Below are 18,842 nucleotides of genomic sequence, written 5' to 3' on the forward strand. Positions count from 1 at the left end.
ACAGTTGTATATAGTTTTGTACATAATTCGACTTTCTATTATTTAGTACATTCAGTTGATTTTTGTTTTCAAAATGGTGTATATTGTGTAGTTTTATGCATTTTGAATCATGACATTCAAATAACTATCCATTCAAGTAGTCTGAGATTGAGGATATGGTAGTTATTTAAATATTAAGTTTTGTTGTTAGTTTCCTCAATCATTGCTGAGTGCGCTTCGCTATCACAATATAAACATGTAAGGAAGGCAACAAAAAAGGCGACTATGAGGATGATGAGGATAAGAAAAAGATAAAGACAAAGTTAGACACGTTCTGGTTGCCTTTACAATTGAAGATGCTCATTCACTTGGGAATACTTATATTTCTAGTACTTTGGCACAGCATAACACACTGGCATAATACATGTATTGAATACAACCAGCTAGTTCATGACATTGAGGTAAGCAACAAGCAGATGTTAACCAGAAAACAAACAGACTATATTATTGCATTTTCCCAGTAGATCTGGTTATTAGATGGTAGCGAAGGATTTGATTAAATTTGATGTAATAACATCAAATGGTGTCAAACATGTCTTGGCTAGGGAATGGATATGCAATATGTAAAATATAACTAATTTTGATGATTGCGAATAAAATCATAGATTTTAAGACAGATTGTATTGCAGCAATACGTCGATTTGCACATGTATATTTAAGATTGCCAGATGTGCACTGAAAGCTTTAATTTTTTCTCTGCGTCGTACAGAGTACTACACTAAACAATTATGAACTGATGGCGTACTGTTTATTGTTGTATATTCTTGCAGTTATGCATTAATGCATCGTTAAACTAGTAATCAATATGAAAATATCTTTAAATAATCATTTATTTATCACCTTGATTTTTCTCTACAATGCGCTATGGAGTGTTCTGTCAGTCTATGATTATTATCATTGTATAAATATAATTATGATTGAATGCAAAAATCAACAGGATTTTTATGCCTCCGTTACGAAGTAGCCGGAGGCATTATGTTTTCGGGTTGTCCGTCCGTCCGTACGTCTGTACGTACGTCCGTACGTCCCGTTCTCGTGATCGCGTTATCTGAAGAACCGATTGATGGATTCCTGCCAAACTTTGGTCATGTATGTATCTTGCAGAGCCGATGAACTGATTAGATTTTGGGGTCACGAGGTCAAAGGTCAAAGGTCACAGGGCTCATTATGTATGCAAAAACAGCTCGTGATCGCGTTATCTGAAGAACCGATTGATGGATTCCTGCCAAACTTAGGTCATGTATGTATCTTGCAGAGACGATGAACTGATTAGATTTTGGGGTCACGAGGTCAAAGGTCAAAGGTCATAGGGCTCATTATGTATGCAAAAACAGCTCGTGATCGCGTTATCTGAAGAACCGAATGATGGATTCCTGCCAAACTTAGGTCATGTATGTATCTTGCAGACACGATGAACTGATTAGATTTTGGGGTCACGAGGTCAAAGGTCAAAGGTCATAGGGCTCATTATGTATGCTGAAACAGCTCGTGATCGCGTTATCTCAAGAACCGATTGATGGATTCCTGCCAAACTTAAGTCATGTATGTTACTTGCAGAGCCGATGAACTGATTAAATTTTGGGGTCATGAGGTCAAGGTCAAAGGTCATGCGGCTCATTATGCATGCAAACATAGCTTGTGATCGCATTATCATTAGAACAGATTGATGGATTCCTCCCAAACTTAGATCATGTATGTATCTTGCAGAGCCAATGAACTGAGTAGATTCTTGGGTCATGAGGTCAAAGGTCAAAGGTCATGGGCTCATTATGTATGCAAAAATAGCTTGTGAACGCATTCTCATTAGAACTGACAGATGGATTACTATTTAACTCGGGACATCTTGCAGAGCCAATGAATTGAGTAGATGTTAGGGTCATGTGGTCAAAGATCAAAGGGTCATATATGTATATGAGAAATTGCTTGTAATCACGATATTCTGAGAACCTGTTAATGGATTACAATTGAACTTGAATTTGAACAATTTCTTCTGTTTTGGTTTGTAAAATTGCTTTATGCATGACGGAGGCATCATTTCGACTGCGCGCAGTCGAAGTTCCATCTAGTTCATTTTGGGATAAGAAATCGTCATTAGTTTTTATGTGGTTATTGGGGAAAATTATTTTAAAAATTGGAATGCCTCATGGCCAACTGAATTTGATCTGTGTAGAAGCAGGTAGGTTTTAAACATACAGGTTTACTAACTATAATTGTCCTGCCTTTGTTAACGTTTTCCAAGAACTTTTTTTTTTATTTGTAATCATGATGAATATAAATTTGATTTAATTGTGTTGGCCGAAATATTGGGAGAGGAAAACGTTCCGGAAAATACTCTTGCGTTTTGGGGGAATCCAGCCTTCTTTCTCGAGGCTGAAAATGGAAAGTGTGATTTTAGATATTTACATCTTTTACCACGAGAAATGAGAGTTTTCATGAAATTTTATTTCTTCTCAAATGGGAATGTGAACATTGTGTTCCCTTTCTCCTCGATCCACAAGTTGATAAAAAAAAAGATCTGCAAACTTTACATTGCAGTTGAAATGATCATTCTTAAAATGAAGTGTGCAATATACCTAATGAAGATTGTAAACGATTTTTCACTGTCATAAAGAGGGAGTGTTGGTGGGGGGGGGGAAGGAACTTTGTCACGGATTGGAGGGAAAAAAAGGAAATTAGGCCGAGGGGGGGGGGGGGATTCCTCTTACCCCAGGATCTGTGTTTATTTATTCGACCTGTTATAACGTTGGTTTGTAGGTTCTACATAGGCCTACATGTAAAATTATAGTACCGTACTGAAAGTAATGTTCAGTTTGTACATGTGACACGTACAATCGCAACTACTTTCGAAGAAATTCAACCTTTAAGCAATCTACATGGCCTTGTACATGTACGTCACCTTTAAGCAATCTACATGGCGTCATGGCCTTGTACATGTACGTCACCTTTGTGTGCGCGACCATTAACAAAGACGTATTACGTAATGACAAAATGATTTCAGGATATACCATGCATATTGAAAATGAATCTGATCTGATTTTTTCAAAAGTAGTTATGATCGCGTCTTATAGTGATATCATCTAGATTTATAGTTGTGATCAATATTTAAGAAAATTATTTGCTATATAGGTCAGCTAATTCTACTCCCGTTTCTAACATCCATTCATCTGTCTGTCTTGTTTAGTTTTTGTCTGTATTTTATTCCTGTTACTCGTAGTATATTCCTGTTCCAGTTGTTTATAGCCATTATTTAGTACTTAGTAGATTTTATTGTACTTATTTATGTTTAATATTTTATTAGTTGTTTAGTTAGTTTAGTTAGTTTAGTTTTGTAAGCATTTAAATGTACACATTATTCTTATCTGACGAGTTTGTTCTTTTAGGACATACTCATGAACTAGTCATGAGGGACCTTAAATCCACAAGCCTTGCTTTCAACCAAGGTCACCTCATCTTTCTATTGTAACGCCATATTCTGTTCACTCTTTTATATTCATGTCATATTTGTAATGTGTGTTATGAAAGAAAGATAAATAAACTTGAAACTTGAAACTTGAAACTTGAAACTATAGAACTTAAAAGTCAAAGAATGGCTTAGTTTTTTTTTACAAAAAAGAAATGGAAATCCCACAATTAGGCCTCCTTAACTCAAATGTCTTCTTATTGTTTACGTACATCTAGCTATTTCTTCGATGTCCTTGATAAAAATGACATTGTCTTTTCATACGCCATCTTTGTATTTACTTGCCTTTGTTGTGTCGTCGCCATTAGCCTATTTATTACGAGGGCGTATGCCCCCCCCCCCAAAAAAAAGAGAGAGAGAGAGAGAGAGAAAAGGACACCGATGCAAGAGTTGTGTGTGTTTGTCTATGATTAATTTCTCTAAATTTGACCCCCCCCCCCCCACTCTTTCCTTTCAGTTGAAAAAAAAAATCAAGGGTCCGACTCCAAGATTGATTGATTTATTTATTCTAATCTTTTGTCAGGGTAGCCCATTCACCAACAAGTAGTGGTCTTCTATGGGGGCCTGAATCATGACCCCCTATATTTATAGTATACGTAGTAGGCCTATGTATAATTTCAATAAATCCCCCCCCCCCCCACATTGCTTTCATCAAATGTTATTACGATAAATACATACCTAAACTTTTAATGTAAGGCTTTTCATTTGATCGGAATTCATCTACAGTATAACCATATCATAGTGGCTCAAGAATAAATGGACCAAACACGACTTGGAAGAGGCTAACAATATTGACCAATCGCAAAGCTAAATCGGTCCATTTAACTTTGAATTTTACGTGCCCCTCTTTGTGAGACAGACGACGGGTATATTCATTGGTGTCACATCCTTTATATTGCATTGCGATATAAGCTCAACCATGGGAAAACGTGAGAAGAATATTATTACCTTACTTATATGATGAGTGAAACTGTTGATGGTACATTTATATGGAAACTTTGAAGCATTGTTGTTGGCGCTCATGAAGGACTGTGGCCGAGAGCTTTATTTTAGTCCCACACGTTTAGATACATGTAACGTTTTAACTCCAGGGAGCTCCGACGCCGATGCGGAAGGCGTCCGACGCGGACGCCTAGCCTTCGGGGTCGGAGCTCCTTGGAGTTAGTAACGTTTGTGTCACGACTTGGGACATAAATATGAATCATAATTGGACTAGTCTAGGCCTAGACCTAGATCTATTAGATAATGTGTTTCTAATCAGCAGCTAGCAGCTATGAAATAAAGCACGTCGCGTAGACCCTTGAACTTTACTTGGCGCTAGTTCAGAAGCCTATGAATGATGTATGATCCTATCCAAAATTTGACCTGTAACTGCATAAGTAACTCCGGCATGGAGATACCCCACTAAAACATACCCAAAATGAAGTAAATATTCATCAAATGTTTATATAACGATCATGAGTTAAAATTTGTTATGTTTATTACCAGTTTCGTGTCAATTTTCTTGTTATTTTTGGAGTATTTTTCGGAAAAACATTGATAATGATATTAGCAAACACTTTTTCACAGGTTTCACGGCAAACCGCTGCACAATACAAGTGCAAACCGATGGTGGGTTGCGGGCGGGCGCGCGGCGCGTGAAGTTATCTACCGTAATGTCTCAGATCCTCATGATCATTACTGTAGATAACTTCACACAGGGGCGCGCTCGCCTGCAACCCCCCATCATGCCCTTACAATATGTACTAAAATATAGTCTATGAAATATGAAAAGTATGTAAAGAATATATAATTTAACATGTATTATATATATCAAATGTAACAAATTTGCTTCCTTTTGTACTCCTCAAGGTGGAGGTCGTAAGCATCCGGGGAAATCCAAGCGTAATATTGATCCTGTAAGTAAAAAAGCCAACATACAACATACCTCTCCTTCCATAGCAGATCCATGACCATAATAATAAAAACGTTGGTGAAGTACAGTTAACCCTGAGTATACCGACGCAACCGAAACAGAAACATACAAACAGCCAACATACACTGTATGGCAAAATAACGTTCAGCTGTATGTTTTATAGTTAACTGCATTGATGGTTAAAGTTCAAGGTTTAGATTTTGTGTAAAGAATGTGAAAGTCAATCACAAGTTCAACAAGACTTCATTTCTTATTGAATCCATTTTTGTAACGTCTTCATAATCCTATGATCCAATTGACGTTTTGGTCTGTTTACATTGTTATGAAAAACAACAATGTCTGTGGTGGCAAAATGACTTGAAATCTATTCTTTTACACTATTTTTGTGGATCTATCTTTAAAACAAGGATAAGTCTTTGACTTTGCATCGTACATGTACATTCAAATTTTAGTTAATTTATATAGCCTGATTTGTATTACCATCCAACATAGGAAATCAAAATGTGTTACCACGCACAGAGACAACCTCAGAGGATGGTTTTCTTTGCTTGAATGACTTGTAGGCATTCAGTGTGAGAATTGAAATTATTCTACTGAATATTAATGCACTCAAAGTCTCAACCCCCTTCTGATATTTTTGTAGGCATTGAGATGGTCTCATAGTGTAGATTGTTTCTTTGAAATTCTCTCTAATGTAGTTCTTGTTTGAATAACAGTAACTCTGAATAAATGGCAAATGCAGGCAGAAAAGTAAGTTCTCAAAACAAATATCCCTAGGTATACCTCCTTATCCGTGTGTCATAAGAAACAAAAATGTGAAATGCACTTTATGCTAATTCATGTTGCCTGCTTGTTAATTTGAGGTGGATTGCATTGTCATTTATGAACTGGGACCCATTTCACAAACCCTTTTTCAATGACAAAAATCAGTGACAAATCTGTTGATGACCAATCAGAAGCAAGGATTTCAGTAGCTTATAACAAAAACTATCATTTGTCACTGATGACAAGTTTTGTGAAACGCCCCCCAGGTGTAGTAGCAAATTTATAACATTAATGTACTGTTTTTTTATATTGTTATTTGTATGTAGGCGAGTACATCATCACCCCAGCATGGTTCTCAGAAGATCACTAAATATTTGGACTCTGTGCCCAGTCCTCCGGCAGCCAATTCAGGAGCTTCTACTACAATGATTGTACATGAGAAAGCTACATCTTCTTCAACAAAAAATGGTGAGGATTACAATTAAATATTATTATTGTTATGAGACATCAATACATGTACATGTATAGTGTGCCTTCTTGATAAAATGATTCTTTGTTACCATTGATAGGGAACAGAATCCAATATTCATTGGATGGTAATCCTAATAAAAAGTTGCCAGCCATTAAAAAAAAAATCTCAAAATGTCTCCCATTAGATTACATAGCCTGGAAAACAATTTCTCCAGTTTCCAGTCAAGCCTTTTTCCAATGGGAGTCACCTTTATGATTAAAATAGTGATGAACTGATAAATGGATATCATTAAGGTTGGTCCCAGAGAAAATATTGGAAGCCCCAAATTAATAATTGATAAAATGAAAATGTGAATAATGAAAGTTGCTTTATTAAGATTGTGTGTTGAACAGAAGTGGTTACCAGGGACCTGTTTCACAAAGCCTTTTTGCAATGACAAATTACAAAATCAGTGACAAATCTACTGATAAGCAATCAGAAGCAAGGATTTTAGTAGCTTATAACAAAAATTGTCACTTGTCACTGATGACAAGTTTTGTGAAACACCCCGTTATGAAGTGAATTATTTGTAGCTCTCTTTGTTCTTTCTCCTGGTGCTGCAGACCTCCTATCAGGCATCGTCACCCCTGAGAGTACCCCTCCCAAGACACCCAATCGTGTCCCTGGCCGGGAGGAAGACTCCCCGTCTCCAGATGCAACACTTGTCTATCCGCTCGACCCTGATTCCCCTGCAGGAGCCACAGAGGGAGCCATAGAGGGAGCAGCTGGAGGTGGGGATGCCTCCACTCAAGGAGGAGCAGGAGATTCTGTGAGGGTCAAGGTCAAGAAAGAGGGAGATGTGCAATCTGCTGGCAATGCTAGTGCAGTGATCGGTAAGATGATTGCATCTGTGGTACAGGCACAAAAAGTTGTCAACTCCATGTTAATGAATATGAGTTTATTGTCCATATGGGTCCATGCAAACAGACGATTTAAAAGATGCAGATTATCTTGTTCGTTTTTTACTAATAATTTACAGCCTGTTTTATTCAAACAAATTTAATGTACTTTGCAAAGAATGGTGTACTGTGTTTGAGTGTAACACCAACACTAACAGATTGGATCAGCAAAATATTTTGTCGTTTAGATTTCTCTTCGTGAGATTTTAATTAGCCCTTTATATATCATTTGTAAATTGTTAATTTGAAGATGATGAAATCTTATGCCCAAGTTCAGATTATCACCTAAACAATTAATCAATTCTAAATTTCTGAATCACACTGTGTTTAGTTATTTTGGTCTGCTTTGAAGTGGCTGTACCGTGTGAGTCAAAAAAAAGTTTACACCTAGAAAATTGCTAATTATTTTTAAAATCATCAATAAACAGTAAATTATTATACATGTTATGAAAGAGTGTTTTATCCCAAATCATTTAGTACCATTTTTGTGTGGTATGTGTTCACGCTTAAATGAACAGATGGCATTGTTTGCGAGAGTGCAAAAATCGAAATGCGCCAAAGTGATGCCTACAGTATGATGTTGGGATAAGCGGAGTGAGAGAATGGATTGAATGTATCAAATGAAATGCATTACATATGTTTTTTGCAAAGGGCAAAGTCACACACACCCACACACACGCGCACAAATGTTCGTAGATATTTGATATTCGATATTTGATATGTGTGGCATGATTAATTTTGTTAGGGGTGTCATTTGGATCTGCAAAGACCGAATTAATACCCAAACCCCAATTGTTTTATTCAAACATCACATAGGCAACTTTCGCGCAAGTCGATTTTTGCACTCTTGCAAACAATGTCTCCTGTTCATCCAAGCGTGAACACATACCACACAAAAATGGTACCAAATGATTTGGGATAAAACACTCTTTCATAATACATATAAAAGTTTAATGTTCATCAATGATTTTTTAAATAATTAGCAATTTTCTAGGTGTAAACTTTTTTTTGACTCACACTGTATATTGTTTCAAATAGTGGTGGTTATTTTACCTGACAGCTAAGAAAGCAATAAATGCTTGTTAGTAAGCAACCAGAAGACCGATGGCTTTAGGTCCTCTCTTAGGGACCTGGTAATGAGGATTAACGCCTTACCAAAGGATACTAGCGTATTGCCTTACCGGATTACGAGACCACTGCTCTACCGACTGAGCTATCATGCCTCCTATAAGCATCTTTGGTGCCTTGTCCTCGATGACCATTACTGATTTTGCCATTTGATTTTGAGAGGATTTTATGAAATAGTTTCTGATGTTTCTTGCAGACCACAACTCCTTTCCAAAAACAGCTTCCCTCGCTTGAAATCTAACTTCTATTTCCCTTTATACATGTAGATACACCCACCAGACACTCTATGCGGCTAGGCAGAGGCCGTCGAATGGTAAAGACTCCAAAGAGTGCTGGTGACTCACGGTCACTCAATGGTCAGCTTGAGGTTGAAGCAAGTCCAAAGAATACTGGCCGGGGTCGTGGCAGGAAGAAAGGAAATTCATCAGTCAATGCCAACAATAGTGGAAGAAGTGCATCTAAACCAAAGTCAGTTGAGATTGATATATGAATGACTTCATAAATGATTGTTCAAATCGTTTATGAGGGCATGAAGCTTACTTGTATACTGTTAAAACCATATTGTGGTGACAGCACATGTTGATGATTTTGATTTCTATGATTGTTCCAAAGTCTACTTCTCTAAACAATTGTTCACAGCTCACAAGATGCACACATAAGGGTCTCATAATGTTTACTCCTATGAATGTTGTTGCCTCTTGGTCACTCAATGGTCACCTTGAGGTTAAAGCCAGTCCAAAGAATACTGGCTGGGGGTCAGCAGTGGCAGGAAGAATTAATGATAAGAATAATTGTAATAATGTGGAGCAATTGATCAACCTAAAATACGTAAACTAGTCTAAATGAGCTGTAGTAATATCTTGTGTCATTGCTTTTAAACTCACCTACTATGTACCATTATTCTACCATTGTCTTGTCTTCATTTCATCTCTACAAAGAATTAAAAAAGAGCCATCGATGAAGACAATCACTGATTTCTTCCCAGTGAGGAGGAGTGACAGACGATGTAAATCAGTAGTCGATGTAAGTATGTGAAGTGTGTTACGTAAATTAACTTCTATGGTGTCAAAATGAATGACTTTTTCCCGGCCCCCCAACTCCGGGAACGGAGGGACCGCATGCGTGTTCCCAAAATCTCTGGCTCATAATTAACAAAGAAAAAGATCTTTCCGTATTGACTTTACACACCAGACTTATGCTGAAAAGGGGAGGGGGGTGCTGAAAAGGCTTGTATAACAAAAGAAAAAAATCTACCTGTATTATCTTTACACACCGGACTTATTCAGAAAAGGGGGGGGGGGGGTGGTGCTGGGAACAGGCATATGCGTTCCCTAAATAACACTGAGTGAGGGGGGGGGACTTTTTAAGGTTGATTGTCAGTTGTTATGCCTCTGCACACAGAAGGCATGGAATACATAATCTAATCTACATTACAATAAATAATTTGATTCATAAACTCTCATTTGCTCCTTACAGCACTGGTGTACAGAGCTGAAATTAATTGTTCAAAAAGAAAAAGTTGCTATTTATCAACATTAATCCAAGAAATATTAAACATTGTTATTCCGGGCTTCAATGTTGGCTTTGTATTGTTGTCATGATTCTACAGGCTGAAAGGAAATGGGAACTTGAAGAGGCTATCTTATCTAACAGAGAGGAAGGTGTCAAGGTAAGGAAGTCTATCGTCTATATCCAAAGAAAATGTTTGTTTTTTCTTGTTAAGTGTGATGTCACCCCGCACCACCACCACCACTCATAATTGGTTGGCCCCCAGGACATCCATTTTTTTATACACATATATTCTCAGTAAGGTGCTTTTCAGCTCTGTGAGTCCCTGATACCAACAGACTATTTAAAACCTCATTCTTATTACTCTTCGCAGGTTGAAGAGATCATTGGTAAGGGCAGAGGGGTTGTATCTACCAAACCATTCAGAAGAGGTGACTTTGTGGTGGAGTACATCGGAGATCTCATCGACATTCAATTGTCCAAGGAGAGAGAGCAGAAATACAGGGCTGATCCAAAGATTGGCTGCTACATGTACTACTTTGAACACAGGAACAAGAGCTATTGGTTAGTATCGATTTATATTTCAGGCATGCACATGAAGACTTTGCCATTTTAATAATAATAATAATAATAATAATACCATATGAGATTAGTAAGGCCACACGAGTCAAATCCACTTGAAAGCAAATGCTCAATGCACACATTTTGAAAAAAAGAGAAAAGGGATCATGTGATAAAAGCATCTGCATTATAAAGCAAGGAACAGATGGAAGAAAGAACATACACAGATGAAAGAACAAATAATTATATGCAAAATTAAACAGTACTGTTAGGTTTTACAATCATTTTTAAACGTTGATCTACTATGATGAGTCTCTTGAGGAAGAGCTTTCCACAGTGGAGGCCCTGCATGAGCAAAGGTTCTACCTCCCCCCCACTTAGTATTGAGCTTAGGAAGAACAAGAAATCTAGAGTTTTTAGAACGTAAAGATTCCTCATTAACAAATAAACTGAATAGATGTGGGGGTCAAACAAACTAGAGCAAAAAGTCACAATGTTGAAAATTCTTTGAACGTGTACCTTATTAGCTTTAAAAACAATGATGAAAGGATTTCAGCCAACCCCAGGGCAAGCCTCTCTTCAAAGCTAAACTGAATAATATATAGGTCAAACAACCAAAGTCCTAAAGTCACAGGGTTTTGTAAATTCTGTTTACTCGTAATTGATGTAATTGAGAAATGGTTTATGGCTTTTAATCAAGACTTATTTCAGTAAATGCTTTCAAAGATAAACTAATTATGCTTTGGGCTCTATTGGTCCAAATATGAAGTGCAAAATAAGGAACAGCATCTGGGAGACTAAGTTAAATTTATCTTGATTGCTGTCTTGTTTTAACTGAGAACATAGAACAGAGCTACAATTCTTAGACTCTCCTAACATTGATCTTGTATTTCATTGTGCTGTTGATCTCATTGTACACAGTGTGGATGCCACACAGGAATCTGGTCGTGTGGGGAGGCTTCTCAATCACAGTCGCCAAGGAAACTGCTGCACGAAACTAGTGGACATTGGAGGGTGCCCCCACCTCATACTGGTCGCCAAGCGAGACATCGCCGTCAACGAGGAGCTGCTCTATGATTACGGAGACAGGAACAAGGACACTATCCAGTCACATCCCTGGCTGGTGTTATGAGCTTCAGACATTATTATTTCCAAGATGACATTTCAACTCCATCTTTGAACTCTCTGTGTCAACAGACATGGGAGCTCATTGACATTCTATGATGAGTAGAATTATTGCTGCTGAGAAGCAGAGGAAATGGAATACGATAATTCACTTTCAGTATTGCAATAACAGAGTATTCAGAATTGTCTCTGGCAGTGATGTTTCACTTGCCATTGTTTCATGACTGAAGAGGATCCATCAAAGATAGTTTTGTGCTACTGCAGGGAAACATGTGCCTGAATCTCAATCTCCTCTAGAGGAAAGAACGCAAGCTTGGCATAGAAATGAAATGTGTTAGATTTATTTTTTGCCAGTGTTGAAGAATATTTTTTGCTTAAAGTTGATCTCACAGGTGTTTGTCATGATCCGTTCATCACCAATTTATGATTACATGTAGAGGTAATACTTTACTTTTTTTTAAATACATTTTGAAGAATTGAATCAGTCAGTTGGGTGATGTGAAGCAAAATGATTATTGGTGGGAACAGTTTCATAAATAATAATTCCTTTAAAAAAATTAGTACCGGTACTCTGGTTTTGATGATATGATTTCAATTTTCAAGCTCTTCAGGTTTTCTATACCATGGTATGAATCAAATTCCAATTAAATTAAGGTACAATATTTCCCTAAATATAATAATTGTTACAGTTCTTATCCAAATCAATAGACAATTGAAACATTTTCCTGATCTTGTCAGACATATGCTCTGTTTCTACCAGTTTATGAACTTGCCGAATAACAGAATGAAATTGCCAAACAAACTGTTAAACAATAATGTGCTCTTTTTTTCTTCAAGGGAGCTCCTTTTATCTTCCAGCCAGTGTTAAGCATATTGTTCGAAATCAATCTTGGTTGGCTCAGTAATTAACCATGTCTTGCTGTACATAGTGAAGTATGAAGCTCCCTTCACACTTGGCTTGCTAAATCACCTCAAATATTAAACAAACGTTACTGTGTCTGTGTTGTGTGTAAATGAAGAATGGCAGGATGTAATTAAATACATAGAAGGGGCATCAATAGCCTGTTCACATACTCACTCACTGATCAGCGTGTTGTACAGTAGATTTTAAGTGCATTATCCATATTTCATTTCATTTCATTTCATTTTATTTCATTCCTATACCATATTACATGTGGTTAGCCACAATGTTCTTTTTAAAGCGAGTTACTGCTTATATCTGAATGGGCGTTAAATCTTATTATATATGTACCACAACTGCACAAATAAATGTTCAATCACTTCAATGTAAATGTTATGAAAGTAAAGACTTGATTTCTCTGGGTTTCCTGCTATCCTGGAAATCAGGAAAACATGGAAAACAAATCCCCCTTTTTCCTACTTCAGTCAGGAAGAAGTCCCAGAATTAGAAAAAATCTCTCAAGTGAGAGAAAACTTCAAGGAGCTCCATTAGTTTCAAACAAACTTAATCAGTCGGACAGCGTCTGGTGTTTTATCTAGAGGGAGTTTCATTAGCTTCAAACAAACTTAGTCATTCAGCCAGTCTGATATTTTAAGATGAACTACAGGATTGTCTGTCCAATCATCTGAACATCGCGATTCAAGAATGAAAAGTTCATCTTAAAGTCTTGAACTTGTATTTGAAGTTCACCTGTTCACAATTACAAACCTTGATGCACTATTGAATACCCGTGATTTATCCAGTCAATATAATCATCACAAATAGTAGGATGACATAGCTGAAGAATACAATCTGGATCTATCTGCTGCACAAAGCTTGAAATGTGCTATATTGCAAAATAATTACAGAAAGAATGCATGTACTTAATAGTGAATGAATTTCTGGCATGATGATACAGGGCAGATATACTGATTTGACTTGAAAGGAAGTTCAGTAAGATAATGTTGTATTTACTTGTTTTGAAAGCTGATGGAATTGCCATGTACATGTATTTCATAAGATGAACTTAACCTGTTATAATTATTAATTGACAATTCGTTTCTCATAATTATTGGATTTAAAGTGACAAGTTGCAGAGAATAGTGAAACCTTTATTCAGTAATTATTTAGATTTGGGGACCAATGAATTACCTGCTACTTATATTGAAACATGGTAAATTAATGCTAAAAGATAATGAAATACAATACGCAGGACTGGCAAATTTACAAGAATTTGTTATAGCAGTGTTCTGTAAAACAAGGTTCAAATGTTGCATGAAAAGAAAAAGAAACTATTTTAAATGTTATTTGCCTTTGCTTCTACTAGAGTGCTTGTAGTGTATGTATATACCTGGTCCATGGTTTCGCTCCTGTAGAACTCTCTGATTCCAAATAATCACTTACCGTAATCAAAATGTTGTTGCCAATTTTTCTTCTGGATGACAGTTTGTAAACAATTTATACATGTATTTTCCCAATCCTCTCCCTCTAATTTAATTTCATCTACATGTAGTTACAGCTAGGTGTATGCCGCCTCAGCCTTATATGGACAGTAGATGAATGGTTCTTTTGTGTACAGTCTTGTTTGAATTGTAATTGAAAGTTTAATGATGATTTAGTTCAATTTAGATGTACTGTTGTAAATAATCTTTGACGAGTATTTGTTCAGGGTGAATATGTAATATAAAGATAAGTTGCCATCATGCCATGTCCGTCACACTCTGTTTCCTGTCTTGTTTTTCAATTCTACCTTCTGTAACTAGTCAGGGGCCCGTTGCATAAAACTTACTATTGATGGTAACTTTGCCATCGATGGTAACTACTATGGTAACAGGGCTCAACAGCCAATCAAAATCAAGGTTTCCATGGTAGATACCATTGATGGCAAAGTTACCATCAATGGTAAGTTTTGTGCAACAGGGCCCTGGTGTGGTTGAGAGAGAGAGAGAGAGAGAGAGAGAGAGATAGCCCAGATGGCAATATGACGTTGGCCCAACATCTGTGTGGCCGGCGGGCCAATGTTGGCTTGACAGCAACAAATTTAAGTTGGGCCAATTGCGTTTTATGACTGAAACATTAAAAGAGAGAGAGAGAGTGGAGATAAGAAGAGAAAATTAAAGGGCAAGTCCACTCCAAAAATAACTTACTTGCAATAGAAACAGAAAAATCAGACAAACCAATCAAAAAAGGTTTGAGCAAAATCGGACAACTAATAAGAAAGTTAGGAATTTATGAAAAAGTAAGTAAAACCAATGAACAGTGGAAATCACTACACAAATTGCCAATTTTGTTATCAGTTTGTGACGACATGTCCTCACTTTCTAATTAGTTATCCGATTTAGCTCAAACTTTTTTTGATTGGTTTGTCTGATTTTTCTGCTTCTATTGAAAGTAAGTTATTTTTGGGGTGGACTTGCCCTTTTAAGAATGAGGAGAAGTTTTGGAGGAATATACAGGTACCGAATATATATACAGGGGAAGGGAAAATGATGAAGAAGAAGAGAGGAAGGAAAGAAGAATATAAAAAAAGATAAAGAGAGATGAGAATTAGGATAGAGAGAGAGAGACGGGGGAGGGGGGGGGGGACAGAAGAGCCTGTTACATACAGCTATGTAGGGCGGTAAGAGAAATGTGAAATTCATGTGGCTAAACAAGAGCTTCAGCTTCTTTGTTCTTTTTTTTTCTTTCCTATTTTCCTTTTTGACTAATCAAGTCCAGGAAATAAAAAGTAAAGATATTGTAGTATGAAACCAAGGACCTCCTTGATGCTATTCATTGTGTATGCCATTGCAGGCGCGGATCCAGGATTTTCCAATAGGGGGGGCCGAAAATTTGAAAATTGCGCAGACCATTTTTTCAACTCAACATACCAATACTGACAAGGTCATATTAGAAGCACCATACCGGTACAATTTTTGACATTTTCATCGGGAGGGGGGGGGGGGGCTGAAGCCTCCAGCCCAAAAAAGTAAACTCTGGTTTTACAATTCAGCTAGCGAAGCGAGCGAGCACAAATTTGAGCATAATATGTATTTTGTGAAAGTGTTATTTATCACCAACATAAACGAGAAAAGATATCATAAATTGATATTCCGGCAGCTCGCTGTTCCCCCCCCCCCCCCCCATTACGCACGAAGCGCAGAAGCTTTGATGTTTCATGAAATTATTATTCTCGACTCGTAAATAATCCCTATCTTCATTCAGTTCCTCCCCCCCTCCCGCGCTAAGCGCGGAAGCTTTGAAGTTTTCATTAAATTATTGGAGAAAGAAAAGGATTCGTTGTACCATCCTCGACTCTTAATCCTTGTTTGAATTCAGCTTACCCCCTCTTGCGCGAAGCGCGGAAGCTTTGACGCTTTCATTAGATTATTAGAGAAAGAAGAGGATTCGTTGTACCATTCTCGACTCCTAATCCTTGTTTGAATTAAGTTTTCCCCCATCTCGCGCGAAGCGCGGAAGCTTTGACGTTTCATCAAATTATTAGAGAAAGAAAAGGATTCGTTGTACCATCCTCGACTCGTAATCCATGTTTGAATTCAGTTTTCCCCCTCTCGCGCGAAGCGCGGAAGCTTCGACGTTTCATTAAATTACTAGAGAAAGAAGAGGATTCGTTGTACTATTCTCGACTCTTAATCCTTGTTTGAATTCAGCTTACCCCCTCTTGCGCGAAGCGCGGAAGCTTTGACGTTTCATTAAATTATTAGAGAAAGAAAAGGATTCGTTGTACCATCCTCGACTCGTAATCCTTGTTTGCATTCAGCTTTCCCCCTCTCGCGCGAAGCGCGGAAGCTTTGACGTTTCATTAAATTATTAGAGAAAGAAGAGGATTCGTTGTACTATTCTCGACTCTTAATCCTTGTTTGACTTCAGCTTACCCCCTCTTGCGCGAAGCGCGGAAGCTTTGACGTTTTCATTAAATTATTGGAGAAAGAAGATGATTCGTTGTACCATTCTGGACTCCTAATCCTTGTTTGAATTCAGTTTCCCCCCTCCCGCGCGAAGCGCGGAAGCTTTGACTTTTCATTAAATTATTAGAGAAAAAGATGATTCGTTGTACTATTCTCGACTCTTAATCCTTGTTTGAATTCAGCTTACCCCCTCTTGCGCGAAGCGCGGAAGCTTTGACGTTTCATTAAATTATTAGAGAAAGAAGAGGATTCGTTGTACCATCCTCGACTCCTAATCCTTGTTTGAATTCAGCTTACCCCCTCTCGCGTGAAGCGCGGAAGCTTTGACATTTCATTAAATTTTTAGAGAAAGAATATGATTCGTTGTACCATTCTCGACTTGTCAGAATTATCAAAAAGGTTTCTTTGTGTGCTCCTTTTTCGTCCTATGTTTTCTAATTGCCCCTATCGACCCTTGCTACACGCCTGCTTTAAAGGGAAAATGAAACAATCATGATTGTGATAGCACACAGTAATTAGGTAAAAAGAAAAGAAAGAAAACAATCTATTACACCAACTATGGATAAATCAAGGCCGGGAGCGTCATATCATAGTTTTGTGTTATCAGGCGAGGGCCGGGGCGTAGCGACCAAGCGAGATTTTGCAATGTTGAATGCTGAAATTATGCATTCTAGAAAATCCCAATATGTACGTTCTTTCCGCTATATTTCTTTCTAGCTATATTTCTAAATTTCCTGGGGTACGAGTCCCCCCTATTCACATACAAGCACAAGCGAGTTGGTATGAGCTGAATCCAAATGAAGGGCAAAATAAGAGTTGTGAAGCGGCACTACCGTTAATTAAAATTTTTACTGTATATGGCTTCTATTTAAAAGACATCCAACATATTGTGCACTTTTCAAATTTCTCACTAAAGTGATGACTTTTGTAGCGCAGGGGCTCTTTTTAACGTTTAACTTTGAATCCGCAGCTCGAGATTTTATGCGGCCGGCCCGGCCCCCTCTATTCAATAACGTTTCCCAAGCCATCTGGAATGACCCCAAATCTCCCGATTACAGTTTTTCCCTTATTCGTCATTACTGTCACTTAGCGCCATTTCCTTGTCTTTCCCTCTTTCTCACCCGACTTTTCTCCCGCCCCCCCCCCCCCCCCCCCCCCCAGTTGTATGTTCCCTCTCTTTGAAAGCACCCCTGTATCTCCGGTGTGTAAAGTCAGTAAGGGCCGGTGTGACCGCGTAGAATGTAACCCGCACCGATCGTCCGACTATTAGAGATCGATCGAGAGCGGACGATCGGTGCGGATTTTATCCGCGCAGAATGTCCGTGTCGGACATTCCGTGCGCGCCTCAAATGTCTGACGGACAATCTGTGCTGAAGAGGTCTCGCACCAATAGTCCTCCTGCCGCACCGAATGTCCGTACTCTAGTCCACACGTATACATAGTCAAAACAAACAGGGATGTACTCTCATATCCCTGATACAAGTATAATTATACTTAATGAATGAAACGACTAGATAACCCATATTCAGCTTAACCAGCTAGCTAGGGATGAAACTACAGGCAGTGGCGGATCTAGTAGGGGGATGGGGGGGGGGGGGAGGTGCAAATTGTTAAAATTTCGAGGGCCCCAAAAAAAAGGTGCTCAATACCCCCCCCCCCCCCCCCAAGATCGCGGAAAAAGGCCTTTGCCTCTGCCCCCCCCCCCCAGACCAACCCCCCCCCCCCCCCCTTTCTCGCCCAAAAAAAAAAGAGAGAAAGGAAGGGAAAGAGGAGAGCTAAAATGGAACACAAAAGAGGTAGAAAAAAGAAAAGGGTGAAAAGAAGCAGAGATCAGTTGCGATTAATCCCATCAACATCGTGTGGATCGGGGGAGGGGGCGAAAGGCCCCTGCCTCCCTCACCAAACTTAAATGAGAGAGGGTGAGAGAAGTATGGGGGGGGGGGGGAGAGGAAGAAGAAAGGTAGGGGAGATCAGTTACAATTTTTCTTTAAAGCAAAAAAGCCAGATATTAAAAGTTAATCATTTTTTCCAATTTAGGTGTGACAAAATAATTATTGTTGGTGTTGTTGATTGTTGATGTAT

General features: G+C 38.2%; 1 protein-coding gene across 1 annotated transcript; it reads left to right on the top strand.

The window, feature by feature from the left end:
• Window positions 1-4,300: 4,300 nt before the first annotated feature.
• LOC592467 (N-lysine methyltransferase KMT5A) lies at window positions 4,301-14,569 on the top strand. Its single transcript, XM_791987.5, has 9 exons — window positions 4,301-4,428; window positions 5,351-5,397; window positions 6,506-6,647; window positions 7,254-7,523; window positions 8,984-9,185; window positions 9,656-9,740; window positions 10,327-10,386; window positions 10,600-10,790; window positions 11,709-14,569. The coding sequence occupies exons 1-9, from the start codon at window positions 4,419-4,421 to the stop codon at window positions 11,917-11,919; spliced, it is 1,218 nt and encodes a 405-aa protein (XP_797080.2). The 5' UTR covers window positions 4,301-4,418; the 3' UTR covers window positions 11,920-14,569.
• The last annotated feature ends 4,273 nt before the right edge of the window (window positions 14,570-18,842 follow it).

The sequence above is a fragment of the Strongylocentrotus purpuratus genome, unplaced genomic scaffold (genome assembly GCF_000002235.5).
Source record: "Strongylocentrotus purpuratus isolate Spur 01 unplaced genomic scaffold, Spur_5.0 spur5_scaffold_2, whole genome shotgun sequence".
Lineage (NCBI taxonomy): Eukaryota > Metazoa > Echinodermata > Echinoidea > Camarodonta > Strongylocentrotidae > Strongylocentrotus > Strongylocentrotus purpuratus.

What these genes read in the sequence shown, in the direction of transcription:
- LOC592467 (XM_791987.5), top strand. An exon ending in CCAAGCGTAATATTGATCCT is followed by an intron (nt 5,398 to 6,505) that starts GTAAGTAAAAAA and finishes ATTTGTATGTAG; the next exon opens with GCGAGTACATCATCACCCCA. An exon ending in ATCTTCTTCAACAAAAAATG is followed by an intron (nt 6,648 to 7,253) that starts GTGAGGATTACA and finishes CTGGTGCTGCAG; the next exon opens with ACCTCCTATCAGGCATCGTC.